Genomic DNA, 15,376 nt, shown 5'->3' on the forward strand with positions numbered 1-15,376 from the left:
CCTCCTGAAGGTGAAGCGCTTCCCTTTAAACACAGTATTCTTTTGATTGAAAGCCCCTGTTGTATACACCTCTTCATTCAGTTGAGCTTTTCGATGCTTGGGACCAATTCTCACCGGTAACTAGTTGCTTATTAGCATGTCTATTATTAACATATTAGCTGTTGAACATGAACATATTCTACATCCCTAATCCTACCCAATACCTAAACCTAACAACTACCTTAAGCAACAAATTAGGAGTTTGAGGCAAAAGTTGTAGTTAATGGTTTGTTGATGGCGAGAATTGAACTTAAACTGTGAAGGTCATTGCACACAGTGTCCGCAATTTTCGCACGTTATTTCGCAAAATAAATACGACCTCACGTTGTGTCAATCACATTTACACACTGCCTCCGAAACTAAAAAACAATTTGGATCAGATTCGATTTTCTCATCTGTAGCAAGCATTTTGATAGGAAATGAGGATGAATACGAAAAAACGCATACGAAAACCCTCACTTTTAATTCATTTCAAGCGGCAAATTCAAAGACTCCTAACTTTATTGCAAGTGTACAATATAAACAATGAGCAGACATTGTTATAGTTGAATGTCCATCAGAGAGGTGTTATGAGCAAACAGAACAGACAAACAGACAAAAGAAAACTACATGGAAAACAAGGAATCAAGCCGCCTAAATGTCAACCATTTCACTTTTCATATTTCCTCTTTCAGGTGGCAGGGGTGAAAATCTCTAAAAGCATTAGTTTGAAAATTAAACGTCCAGTGTTGCTTTTCTACTTTTGTTCATGGATCAATTCAAGACAGTTTTGAGTTGATCATTTCCTGAAACAGCAATCTTATGCCGTTTTATAATAGGAGATCATTTTAAAGCATAAAAAGGCCAAAAGTGCAATCAATACATAAGTGTTTCCATCACAAAATAAATAGTCCAGCACAGGGAAGGAAGAATTGCCGATCTGAATGACAACAGAAACTTTTGCTTAAAGTACTTTGAAAATGAGCTTAAGTTCTGAATGTTTTATTAGAGTAATCGCTGCTCTAATAAAACAAGCCATTTTTCCGATGAACACTCTGTGCAAGTCAGACATGGGAAAGAGAATCGAACGTCTCGGAGTAACACATTTCAATATAATGTGAGACACAATACTGGCGTTTGCTTTAATACACTGACAGTAGGTATTATAGTGAATGGTACAAAAAAAAGCAAAAGATTAAAATGCTAGAATAATATTACAGTATTTCAAACAACACACTATAGGGATAATTGCTTTGATGTTTAAAAAAACCAGAAGAGCTCACTCACCAGTAGTTTAATTGATGCAAGCTCAACTTCACCCAAAAAAATTCAAATAATCATTTTGATCTGAACCCACTGGCGAATCATGCAAGGATACAAATCCAAACTGTATTATACAGTAGCTTTGTGTGTAAATTGGCACCAGTTCTGCATGATTGGCACATGCATTTTATTGCATATCAAACTCCATTGACTTTTGGCTGCATTATAGTGATAGCAACAACATGAAGAAAAAAAAAAATTGCAGACTAGAAAGAAGCACAGTCAATGCTCTGGGACCCTCTTTACATATTCCAAATGTGCAAATATTAGAGCAGTATTGATGCTGGGTCTTCATCGCTATTATTATAGCTGAAAGTTGACGCATATTCCTGACAGACATCCACATTCTAACATCATTAGTTTTGCAGAAAAAACAAACACCTACAAAATTACATTACTGATTCTACAAAGAAGTATTTACAAAATACAAAAGGAATGATTTGATAGAGTAAACCTTGAAGAAACCACTATTCCATTTTTTTGGAAATGGAATGAAAAATTTATGTGACTCGGGAACAAGAAGTTGCTGGTCTGGGCGGCCCACACAAGACGCTCCTGTGGAGCTTGGGTACATAAGCATGGAAAGAAAATGGCACTTGACAAAAATGGTAGGAAACAACCTGGGATATTCTTAATACAAAACACATCATTGTCTAACCAAACCTGTAATACTCATTCAGGTAAATGCATCTATTAGGGGTTGTTTGCTTGAGAAAACCTGATCGTAAAATAGCACAAGAATAAGAACATCACAATCCAAGACAATGGCATAGATACAAATAAACATGCTTGTGACTGGCTTTGGTTGCTGGTTACGGAGAAAATAAAACAGATCCCCCAACATAACAAAACACAGTTTTGGACAGAGCTTTTGGTGACGGCTAATATGCTACATGGTAACACAGTAAACCTAAAGAAATGAAAATCCTGTCATTATCTACTCATTTTCATCTGTCAAAACTAGTATGATTTTCTTTGTTTCAAAGGCAAGCTGCTCTTTTCCATACATTGAAAGTTACTAGGACTGTCAAATCATAATGCAATCGGAAAGGCATGGAGGTGAGCAAATAATGACAGTTGACTTTTCTTTTTTTTTTTAATTCTGAACTATCACTTTAAACATCAAATGGCATGAACCATGAAGAGGTGTGAGGTTGAAGTATTTGGAGACTTCTGAAGAAATCTCAAGGCTTGTAATCTGTAGATTGATGCAGTGTCCATGCAAGCAGCCTGGCAGAATCGCTGGGTTTTACATTAAGGCCACTTGACTGTAGTATACCATTTTTGTTATTATAAATTGCACTTTGGTCTCATTGCTTGAGTACTGAAACGCTGGAATGTCACTCAATCAAAGTCTTAAGGATGTGACGTTATTTTGTGTGACTGACAAACATCTGTAATTGTTTACACCCCACAAAAGGTCCAATTACTCCAATGGCATAAAATGGCTTGACTATAAAACTCCCCAAACCATTAGGTTTTAGGACTTAAAAAAGAAAAAGCAATATTGTTATTGGGTGGACAAACAGTCCATCTTCACACATTCATCTCCTTATTGTAAAGGGATAGTTCCCCAAAAATGAACATTTATTCACCCACATTTCCTTCCAAACCAGCATGACTTTTCTTTCCTCTGTAAAACACAAAAGATATTTTTGAAGAATGTTTCAACTGTTTTGTCTATATACTGAAAGTGAATCGAGTATAAATCAACATTAGACCCAACTGATTGGACCAGAAACACTTAAAACCTTTGTGTGTTCCAAAGAAGAAAGAAAAGTTCTGCAGATTTGGAACAACATAAGAGTGAGCAAATGATGACAGAATTTCATTTTTGGGTTAACAACCCCCCCTTTATCACTGGTGAGTACACAGGAGTACTCAACGGCATTCTGAATACACCTAATACATCTTACATGCTGTCTGTCGTAGCTTAACTGTTGCTCACTTACCAAAAAAAAAGGGGAAAATCTGCATAATTTTGAAATCAGCAAAGCTGAGACCTCTCTCCATGCTAATGGCTCAAAACAGCTGGTGCATAGGCAGTTCACACAGTGATTATGTGACGGAGTACTCTTTAGTACAATAATAGCACGTAATTTCGAGGGCGAAACATTCGTTGTGTTTCTCTCTGCAGATTAGGGATCACCTGAATGTGAAGTATGAGTTTGGCCTTCCAGCCATTTCCTCAAAGGCTATTTTTTCTTGATAGAGGCCAGCTCTTTCTGAATGTCGACAAATGTGGGTCGATTCTCAGGCTTGTACTCCCAACATCTCTGCATGATCCCGTACACCTCCTCTGGACACTTCTGCGGGCAGGACATTCTGTAACCTACATTACACACAACACAAAACTTTCTGTCAGGGTTGATTTTAAATCAAGTGGATATATGTTGACAGAATTATTAAAAGGCTAACAGAGATTGCAGGTTATGTTCAGAACATAGTACTAGGGCACTGCACACTGTGTCGTACATACTGTGCAGTACCTACTTTAAAGGAAAAAACATGTGAAATAATGTCCAGTTACAGATATAAAAACAGTCCATTTTATATCATTTAATTTCATTAATAATTATGTATTTATTATACCATTCATTAATTAAAATATAATTTAATTAAATAAATGTAATAACTAATAAAAAATGAAATGAAATCAATTAATTCAATTAAATATCACATCAATCTGTCTCTGGATCATTTACTAAAAATGGAGTGGTTTTGTATGGAAGCAGAATAATGACAATAGTTTTTGAAACGTAAAGCATGCTGAATTCCACAAATCGAAAAAAAGATGCATTGCAATTAACAGTGCTTGCATTTTAATGCCTTGTATTTCCAGGACTTGCATTTTTAGGTCCTGCAATTTAACCTAGTTGTTTATTTTAGCTGTGAATATTTCAATTCAAAATATTTCACACACATTTTCATGATTAAAAATTCAATCGTTCATATTCACCTTCCAGAATTCACTTCCAAAATATTCAATCTGTTTAAAAATACGATGTATCATATTCGACAGGCACATTTCGGTAATTATATTTCACTTTCCAAATTTGCTGCCACAAATTCAGTGGTTAAAATTCGGCAGAAATTACAGCGTTGAACATCTGGGAATGGCAGGAATAGCAGTAGAGCACCGATGCATGATCTCCAGCTGATGTCAGCTGCTCACCAGTAGGTGGCGCAAACGGCTGTTGATGAAGGCCATATGTGGATCAAGTCATTCATTCACAAAAACTGATTTGCAGAAATGGAGCAAGCGCTAAGTAGAAGTTTTGATTATCGGGGCCAGTATAAACATGGAAATGCTGATTGTGTGTATGTTTAATTCAACATCTTTGCTGTTTCCCGTAGCCTGCATGTAAGCAGCTTTCTCTACCACAAAGGAGATTATAATGCTCTTTTACCCAACTCTGAAGTACAGAACTAACATTACATCTGAGGAAGACATATATTGCTTTCGTTGCTTAGTTTCTGTAACTTTGTATCATGGCTTGTGTGACGCTGTGCTGTAATACTGGGGTTCCCCTCATACGTCACACTCCAGGATTCCCCAACGACGTACCTCAGTGAACTAATACAGTGATAGAAGACCTCAGATCTCAGAATACACTTTACTGATGATTATGCGAACTATATACAGGCAAGCAAATGAGGTTAGAAGAACGCAACACACTGCATTTACATTGCATTTACATTGCTTTTCCTTACCACTGATCTATAGAGTCGACAGTCCTACAAAGATATCAATACCACGATTAGTTTTAACCATAAGCAACTACTTTATACTGGCATAAAAAAGGAGTTCAAAACTAGGTTAACTCCTAGGTGTATTGTTGCTGCAAATGTAAATCAGAGAAAGCATTGACGCGCTATCGCACACAAGGGACCGTCTGACAATTCCACCGACTGGGTTAAAACCCAATGTATTTAAATTAAAATGACTTTTGACATTTAATATAACAGAGTCAAATTGTAAAATTTGTATTGCTCATAGTGATTTACTACAGATGAGATTTTGCCAATACCTCCCTTTATATATATATATATATATATATATATATATATATACGGTACACAGTTATTTACATATAAGAGATCCCTGGAAAGGGTTTTTTTCATGTTCCAACAGTTGTAGTACGTTGCTAGATACAAAACTGACTTACTACAGGTTGGATTTTTTGAATCGTTTAAGAATTTTTCTTCTCAAAAATGTTTGTGTAGTGTACATACTTAGGGAAATTATTGTCAGGGCGAGTTATTGGCAATATATATTTAGTCAGTTTGAGTAAATTATTCATTTACTGTAAGCATTCATTTGAATTTTTTTTTGGAATTTATTAATTAAATTTTAATAATTTAGTAAATTATTACTTCATTTTGTACTGTGAGGTAAATTTGCAAACGGTCCCTAAAGCAGCCTAGGCGAATATGCAGGGAATATCAAACCTAAAACTACCGCGCTCGGTTTTCCATGGGAGAAACAAAAATGGTTTGGTGAAACTTGTTGGTTGTGGGCTCATCTGCTTAAAATGTACATAACATACAGTAATATATTTTATTAATTAGATGCTGTATTGAATCATTTATTATCACTGAGGCAACAAACCACGATAAGCGTTTTCTTTGTGGGAAATGTTCAACGTGCAGTTTTGAGCAGTTCCGTAACGTTGCGTTCATATCATCATCTGTTTGCATCATCAGTAAGATCTGAGTTTGGCCTTTTAATTGGCTTGTTTGAGATGAGCAAAATCTGTGCAGAACCGATCACTGGTGATCACCATGAGATGCATGCCGGTTAGAAAAGTGTCCGAGATTTTTCTTTTTTTATTATTATTATAATTTTTATTAAACATAACATTCACAGGGGATACAGTCAAAGCAATAAAATACATACACAACCAGAATACAAAACAGTAAATACCTCAATAATAGTAATAACGAAAGAAATATAAAGAGAAAAACAAATAAATAGTTACCATAAACATCTTTTGAAATAAAGAAATAAAAAGTGTCCGAGTTATGTCCGCCTTGTTCTGATGTCATGCTGACCTGTGCCAGAAAACTCTCGCGACGGCAAGGTGGCTGTGTCGGATTCAGCAGTCGCGCTCAGTTGCTCTCCACTGACTGCGCTGATCAAAAGCATGATGGGAAACACAGCTTCATGCTCATTGGTTCAGACAACTGTGTTCTCTGCTCAAGTTTTTTTTTTTTTTTTTTTTTTTTTTGATTTCATGTGATTGTGTGTTTAAATTATGCTTGAATATTCCCAAACACTATGACAGTGTGTGAGTGTGATCTCTGTGTGAGATATGTGATTGTTGTCATATTTCTATAAAAATCTAAAATACATGTTTGTATTAAAGTAGAAATGGATGATAAATACGCATTTCGTCTGGGATTAAATAGCAAGCACTTTGAGTGTCTTGTTCGTCATATTTATATTCATATAAAAGCAACAGAACTGAAATTATCACACTTATCAGCAGCACAGCACGAGTGAGAATAACGCGATATCCGCCGTCTGTCTTGACTGCGCTTATTTCACTCCTCTCCTCACTGCAGCCGCCTACTCTCACCTACACTTCAGGCGAGGAGCATCTCAAACAAGCCTAATAGCTCTCATTGCGTTAGTGCACTATTGAGCCGCGTAATGTGTTTTCTTTAACCGATTTCTGAGGGAAACAGCGTGAAACCTTGCATGTTCGTTCATATTCTACATCTGCTTAACTGTCGATAAAGTTCGAATAATCATCAGTAAAGTGTATTCTGAGATCTGAGGTCTTATATCACTGTATTAGTTCACTGAGGTACGTCGTTGGGGAATCCTGGAGTGTGACGTATGAGGGGAACCCCAGTATTACAGCACCGTTCCCGGATGTTCAACACTGAATTTTCTGCTAAATTTTAACCACTGAATTTGTGGCAGCGAATTTGGAAAATTAAATTTACAGAAATTTGCCTGTAGAATGTGATACATCGTATTTTTAAACAGATTTAATATTTTGGAAGTGAATTCTGAAAGGTGAATATGAATTATTTAATTTTTAATTATGAAAATGTGTGTGAAATATTTTGAATTGAAATATTCACACCTTAAATAAACAACTAGGTTAAATTGCAGGACCTAAAAATGCAAGTCCTGGAAATACAAGGCATTAAAATGCAAGCACTGTTAATTGCAATGCATCTTTTTTACGTTTCAAAAACTATTGTCATTATTCTGCTTCCATAGTTTTGTACCTTTTTCGACCTGTTCTCGAGCCTGCTGGTTGGTCATGCCTGGGTAAGGACACACTCCTAGACTGAAGGTTTCCCACAGGAGGATCCCATAACTCCACACATCACTCTCTGAGCTGTATCTCCCTGGGATTTAAACAACATGTCAAACATCAGCCTGGATCCAACTTAAGAACTTGACTGCTCGAAAATATATGGATGACGAGCACAAATCAAGTACTTGAGTAAAAGTACAAAAGTACTTATTTTGAATGTACTTATGTGTTAAAAGTAAAAATAACTTTTAGGTCACTGATCATTTAAGTGTAAAAAAAAATAAAATACACCACCAAAAATTAAGACAAAAGAAAATGTGTGTAAATTGTATGGTGACAAATAGTATAAACATACAATATAAAAAGAGACATCATATGGGCTAAAATGTGTTATTAGTTTTCTATCATTTGAAACGGGGAAGATACATGACCATTAATTGGTGTTATTTTAATGCTATCCACATTCAATAAGAGTAATGATCTAAATATGATAATCAGTTACAACAATCAAATTAAATAGTCAGAATTAGTAGCCTACTTTTAATGCCATCGTTCACATACTCTCAAGCTCCCAGGATCTCCCGGTTCTTAGCATATTTTGAGTCAGACATGAAATCTCGTTCTGACCGGATCATTGATTCAGTGAGTTTTTGAAGACAGTTTCTGGTCCCCATTGACTTCCATAGTGTGTATATATACAGTGGGGGGAAAAATTATTTGATCCCCTGCTGATTTTGTACGTTTGCCCACTGACAAAGAAATGATCAGTCTATAATTTTAATGGTAGGTTAATCTGAACAGTGAGAGACAGAATAACAACAAAAAAATACAGAAAAACGCATTTCAAAAAAGTTATAAATTGACTTGCATTTTAATGAGTCAAATAAGTATTTGACCCCTTCACAAAAATATGACTTAGGACTTGGTGGAAAACCCTTGTCGGCAAGGTCAGACGCAAGGATATTAGAGTTTTTATTTTAATATAGTTTTCAAGTTTCCTATAATTTTAGTTTAGTTTTAGTTTCATTAATGGTTTTGTTAGTTTAGTTTTATTTTGTGAACATTTCTATTTAGTTTTTATATATTTTAGTTTCAGTTTTAGTAATTATAGTTTAACAGAGTTAATGGCACACTTCCAGTGTAGACCAAACCAAGACATTTAATTTTAGTAAAGTTGAATGTTTGCAGTTTACAGTTAACTCTTGTGCAAACCTCTTAATAATAAAAAATAAATTCATTCTTTACAATTCAACAAAAACCAAAAATATGCAACTTATATGTATACAATTTATTAATTCATATTCATGTTCATATTCATTCATATTGTAATCTTGTTTAATATGCCAATATTTTACAAACAACAAGCTAATCAAGGTTTTCAGAGTTACTAGACAGTATCAGGCAGTTGAGTTTTTTTTAATCGGGGTTGGAGCTAAATTCTTCAGGACAATGGCCAGTGCAGGATTTGAGGAAGCATGCCCTGCATCCCAATGTGCATACTATCCACCCTATCTGCCCTTAATAGTATTAAAAATGACTAGTATCACATAGAATTTAGCATGGACAGTGTGCACACTGGGATGCAGGCATGTTCTTTGCAATCGTCATTGAAACTATGTAAACTTTATTTTTGTCCATCGGTGTTTTCAATGCATTCATTTGTTGGATCTTTTGCACAGCGCCACCGGTGCACGCTACTGTATGTCCCGTCTCTCCCTCTATGAACGTACACAATAAGAAGAAACAATCTAAAATGCGTTGAAACCTCATACTACTCAAAATATGTTTTTTTAAATGATGTTTGCACTTTACTTCGACGAGCCGCTCCAGCGCGCACGAGCTTCAGATGAGCAACGCAATCAATCCCCGTTCTAAAGCCCCTTTTACACAACACGGCTATCGCTTTCTCTCATTTTGGATGAGTTTTATACAGTCAAGGCGGTGCTCGTGTCATGGACTCGAGGCAGACGTTACCATTGCAATCGCAAAGCGGGACAAAATAACTATTCATTAAAGTCAGCTCATCCAAAAATGTTAATTCGGTGTCCGTTAACTCACTCTCATGTTGTTCTCGCACGTCAAGCACACTTTTAAACGTTCGTGCGCTGTAAGATGTGCATTATTATTATTTCTCATGTCATATTTTATAGTTATTTCCCATTTCATAGCCCGTGTCTTTTTTTTTTTTTTTTCCTTCTTTTTTTAAATACAAAAACGCATTCTCTGTGAATTAGGACGCAGCTCACGTGCATGAAGCGCTCTATTTCCCTAAACAACCACACAGGTCCGATTTTCTGACACGGAATGAGAGCTTATTAAATCACGAACACGATTATTTATTTTTGCTAATTATTTTATTTTAGTTAGTTTTTCAGTTACTGTTGTTAGTTTTGTTTAGTTTTAGTTTTTCATTTATTTAGACATTTTTATTTTATTTCAGTTTACGGAAAAAATTTTTGACCAATAGTTTTAGTCTTAGTTTCAGTTTTCGTTTAGGAAAATAACCTTGGTCAGACGTTTCTTGTAGTTGGCCACCAGGTTAGCACACATCTCAGGAGGGATTTTGTTCCACTCCTCTTTGCAGATCCTCTCCAAATCATGAAGGTTTCGCGGCTGACGTTTGGCAACTCGAACCTTCAGCTCCCTCCACAGATTTTCTGTGGGATTAAGGTCTGGAGACTGGCTAGGCCACTTCATGACCTTGATGTGCTTCTTCTTGAGCCACTCCTTTGTTGCCTTGGCCATGTGTTTTGGGTCACTGTCGTGCTGGATTACCCATCCACAACCCATTTTCAATGCTAATACACAGTTGTCCTGTCCCCCTTAGCAGAAAAACACCCCCAAAGCATAAGGTTTCCACCTCCATGTTTGACGGTGGGGATGGTGTTCTTGGGGGTCATAGGCAGCATTCCTCCTCCTCCAAACATGGCGAGTTGAGTTGATGCCAAAGAGCTTGATTTTGGTCTCATCTGATCACTTTCACCCAGTTCTCCTCTCAATCATTGGCAAACTTCAGACGGGCCAGTACATGTGCTTTCTTGAGCAGGGGGACCTTGCAGGAGCTGCAGGATTTCAGTTCTTCACGGCGTAGTGTGTTACCAATTGTTTTCTTGGTGACTATGGTCCCAGCTGCCTTGAGATCATTGACAAGATCCTGGGATGATTCCTCACCGTTCTCATAATCACTGAAACAAGATCTTGCATGGAGCCCCAGTCCAAGGGAGATTGACAGTTATTTTGTGCTTCTTCCATTTGCGAATAATCCAGCCAACTGTTGTCACCTTCTAACCAAGCTGCTTGGCGATGGTCTCGTAGCCCATTCCAGCCTTGTGTAGGTCTACAATCTTGTCCCTGACATCCTTGGACAGCTCTTTGGTCTTGGCCATGGTGGAGAGTTTGGAATCTGATTGATTGAGTGCTTCTGTGGACAGATGCCTTTTATACAGGTAACAAACTGAGATTAGGAGCACTCCCTTTAAGAGAGTGCTCCTAATCTCAGCTCCTTACCTGATTAAAAGACACCTGGGAGCCAGAAATCTTTACTTATTTGACTCATTAAAATGCAAATCAATTTATAACTTTTTTGAAATGCGTTTTTCTGGATTTTTTTTGTTGTTATTCTGTCTCTCACTGTTCAGATTAACCTACCATTAAAATTATAGTCTGATAATTTCTTTGTCAGTGGGCAAACGTACAAAATCAGCAGGGGATAATTTTTTCCCCCACCGTGTGTGTGTGCATATATATACTGTAGAATGGGGACCAGAAACTGTTTGGTTACCAACATTATTTAAAATATCTTCTTTTGTGTTCATTACAAGAAAGAAAATTTTGCAGGTTTAGAAAAACTTAATCAGTTCACACCTATTATATTTGTAAACAGGATCATTTAATTAAGTGGTTGAAGTAGCTTTAAATGATCAAAAACCTCCTCTCTCTATTATATTTCGTTGTTATTATTATAAATCAGTGTTATTGGTCATCGTTATGTCTGTTTGTGGGTTCTACAAATATTTAACCAATGAAAAGCATTCAAAAGAGCTTGTGATGCCATTGGATCCATTGGTTTGAATAAGTACAGCGTTTTCTTTACTCAAGAAACACAGTCTTAATTTTTTGTGTTTGAATAGTGGAGAAGAGTCTTATCATTTGCCGTCTAGTTGTAAAGCAAGGCAAGGCAAGTTTATATATATATATATATATATATATATATATATATATATATATATATATATATATATATATATATATATATATATATATATAGCACATTTCATACACAGTGGTAATTCAAAGTGCTTTACATAAAAGGAAGTAAAATAGTTATTAAAAAATTTAATAATCACAACAATAAAAACAAACATTCTCAAGCTTTGTTAAAACTCTTCCGCACTAAGTGAAAAAACCTTCCAAAACATCTAACTATTCCACTACTTCACCGCCTACTTACTTTGACCATCATAAACCAAACAAATACAACTCAGAGGTCCTACATTCAACTGAATAACCAACACACTTTTCTTTCTTTGCCTACATAGTCATTTGGAGATAAGGCTAGGTAAATTGTAGTTGTTTACGTTTTAAATATCCTGTGCATAGCAGTTGATCTTTTATGTCATAATATTTTTGCCAAATGTATTAAACAAGAAAAATTGAGCGCCCATATAGCTACAACAAATTTTATAACCTGTAAATTGATGAAAATGTAATGCGATTAATCAGCAGCCGTTCTAATTCAGATTTTTTCAATATCAAAAAAGGCTGGGCAACACTGATCTAAGAGCAGCACAGACACCATGAGTGCCTTACCATAGTTCAGTGCCTCCGGTGCAGTCCACTTGATTGGGATCTGTTTCAGTCCTGATGAGGAGTAGATGCCATTGTCCTCCTGGCGGGACATCCCAAAATCACTGATCTTCAGCACATTGTTCTCTCCCACAAGGCAGTTGCGAGCAGCCAGATCTCTGCAAGATTTTGAGAAACAATAATACCACTTTATAAACAATGCAACACATGCACTCTCAGCTCACAATCTCGACAATTCACACCTGCCAACAAAATCTAAACTGGTTTCCAATCAGAAGGCGAGAAAAATGAACTTCTGCCAACAAAATGATTGTGAGGGGCTGAAGCAAGCAGTCTAGACCCACAATTATCCTATGATTACACTTATAAACACCCCCATTCTGGAAAAAGTGCCCAATGAGACCTGCAGCAGCCAAGACAGGATCATCTGTCTTCTGCTGTCAAAAATATCCAAGTATTCTCCTGTCTAACTGTTCTACAAAACCTCAGTATAAAATGTGCTTTCTGGGACTGGATCAGTTTGGAACCTGTTGACATATTGTTACATCACAAATGAGATTTTGGACAAGCCATGATGTTTCTGGCCAAGTGTAAAAGCTCATTTAAAGAATTATGCCTCCCAAACGGAATTTGTTATAATCATTTATTCTTCTCTCACGTCATCCCAATATATGATCTTCTTTCTTCAGATGAACAGTTCATGACTGCATTCCATATGACCCGAATGGATGACTGAATGTTTCCTTAAGAAAAACGATAGGTATGTGGGTACATGCAAGAAAAACACTAATATTTTAAAATGTCTTTTTCAGTATAAACCACAGCACAGTGGATTTACTTTTGGGTTACAATCTACATGCATTATATCGACTCTTTTTTTATTATTATTTTTTTTCCCCTAAAAATCTACATCTATAGCGCACAATAGTTTCACGCTCGTTTCATTTATTGGCATGTTATAAGCAGTGTTGGGCAGTAACTAGTTACTTATAACGCATTACAGTAATAATATTACTTTCCCTGGTACCTAGTAATGTAACTAATTACTAATAAAATTTAAAGCACCAGTTCGTAACTTTTTTGGGTTAAAAATGATCCGAAATCAATATTTGAAAGTACATAACCAGCCAGTGTTCAAAACTCTCACCTAACTTTAGCCCGATTCGCAGTGGTTATCTTATAATAATGTTTTCTAATTTGAGTGGTACGGGTAGGTTTTCGCAGGAAATTCGAGCATGGCACTGCATCATTACGTCACGTCTGTAAACATAAAGAAGTCGTCCCGGCTACTGGGCTATTGCATGTGAGGATCCTGCAGATCGTTTAGCCTTTTCTCACAGCAGCTGGAATAATTAAATGTATAATTTTGATGGTGCATTGTAATCCAGAAAGGATTATGTGTTTATGAAACACATGTGAATGAAATTAAATTATATTCCAGTTTTAAATGTGCTTCTGATTACAGATAGCCTGGGATTATACTAGATTTGTATTTTAAAGAAAACCAGTTTGAAGGGAGCATAGTTTGCTTTTTGGGTTAAAAAAAATTATTAATATGAAATTCAAATGGTATGACAATTAGATATTAGACTATACAGAAATTGAAATCTACACGCTAATAAACACTACTCATTGTCACGCAATGCTGATGTTGTTAGCATTAATCATTTTTAGAATAATAATTTGCACGGTTTGATGTGATATGTGCTAACCGATCTTTAGATTTAATCACCATTGGTAGTGCGATTTATGCTAATGCTTTTTTCCTCAGTTGGTCAGAACAAACGTGGCAGACTCGTTACTTGTTCAGATGGCACAATACGGTGAAAATTCTTATTTGGGTCATATATTCCAAGATGTAGGTTAGAATTTGTGATTGCCAAGTACAGTAAACATCCACACCTGTGCGGTGACTGCCACACATACTCCTCAAAACATGAGGACTCACAACCCCACACAAGCAAGATAATTCCACAAGTAACTGCAATTCCAGGTTTTCAAACAGAGATGGCGACAAAGAGGCAAAACTTAAGGACTGCAGCTTTAAGTAATACTATTAGTTACCATACAAAATAATGGCTAGTTTCTAGTTACTTTTTTTTTTGTCACAATCGCAAACTGAATTTAAATAAAAATTCAGTCATCTCTATCAATTTTCATAATTGTTGTTGTGCGCGTATGCATGTGACATCACCAATGCAGCAAGCAAGCTTGGTTGGAAGGAGGAGAAAGCCACATCATATAGCAGCTGGAAATACAGCCATTATTTTAAATTTGTAGAGAGAAAGGATGACAAAAACATCAATATCACATGTAAATTGTGTAGTGGTACTAAGACTTTGTCTACTGCGAATCCCAACATGTTTGGTTGGTTCTACCTGCTTGAGCCCTGTTGCAGATTTTGCAATGTTGCCTCTTTATTAAATAACAGAAGTTGTTTAAAATATTGTGGCTTGTAATCAGTTTGAGCCAAATGTACTCTTTATTTATCTTTAACATTCACGCATTCAGAGGCTGCAAAAATGATGCAATTACCAGGTTTTTAGGGTGTAATGGAAAAGGAATTAAACTAGTAGTGTAACTAGTTACTGTTAGCTGGGAGTACAGTCATTTTAAATTGTAATATTTCAAAATAACCGTTTTTTCTATATATTAGATCAAATAAATGCAGCAGACTGGGAACATCAATAATAAAAAAAAGTTTTCATATCACAAGGTTCAGAATTCAAATCTTAAAAGAGTAGTCCCATAACTATTTTTTTTTAAGTCTACAAAAGTCGATCGTCATATTCTTAATGTCTCTTTCATATAAGGAAGATGATTCTATCTAACCTCTTCCATCCCCAACCAGTGATTTAAGATTCTAGTCTACAGCCACCGCTGTGCCTCTCGCTGGCATTTATGTTGAGCAGACATCCTCAGCCATACAACCATATTAGGTTTTCACATCC

General features: G+C 36.0%; 2 protein-coding genes across 3 annotated transcripts in view; one reads left to right on the plus strand and one right to left on the minus strand.

Annotated features, from left to right (window-relative positions):
• Positions 1–15,111, plus strand: part of LOC306871568 (E3 ubiquitin-protein ligase Praja-2-like) — a 32,760-nt gene extending 17,649 nt beyond the window's left edge. The window contains exon 10 of the mRNA XM_079419614.1: positions 13,115–15,111. The gene's annotated coding sequence lies outside the window, so the exon portion shown is untranslated. The remainder of the gene's footprint in view (positions 1–13,114) is intronic.
• LOC306871566 (tyrosine-protein kinase Fer-like) overlaps positions 524–15,376 on the minus strand; it is a 40,188-nt gene continuing 25,335 nt past the window's right edge. Inside the window, exons 18-20 of one of the 2 annotated variants that reach the window (XM_079419610.1) lie at positions 12,429–12,583; positions 7,588–7,710; positions 524–3,673 (exon numbers count right to left, since the gene is read on the minus strand). In XM_079419610.1, the coding sequence (XP_079275736.1) occupies positions 3,537–3,673; positions 7,588–7,710; positions 12,429–12,583 (415 nt within the window). In that variant the 3' untranslated portion in view covers positions 524–3,536. The remainder of the gene's footprint in view (positions 3,674–7,587; positions 7,711–12,428; positions 12,584–15,376) is intronic. The other variant, XM_079419611.1, reaches the window with a different exon arrangement.

The sequence above is a fragment of the Barbus barbus genome (assembly GCF_936440315.1).
Source record: "Barbus barbus genome assembly, chromosome: 6".
Classification (NCBI taxonomy): Eukaryota; Metazoa; Chordata; class Actinopteri; order Cypriniformes; family Cyprinidae; genus Barbus; species Barbus barbus.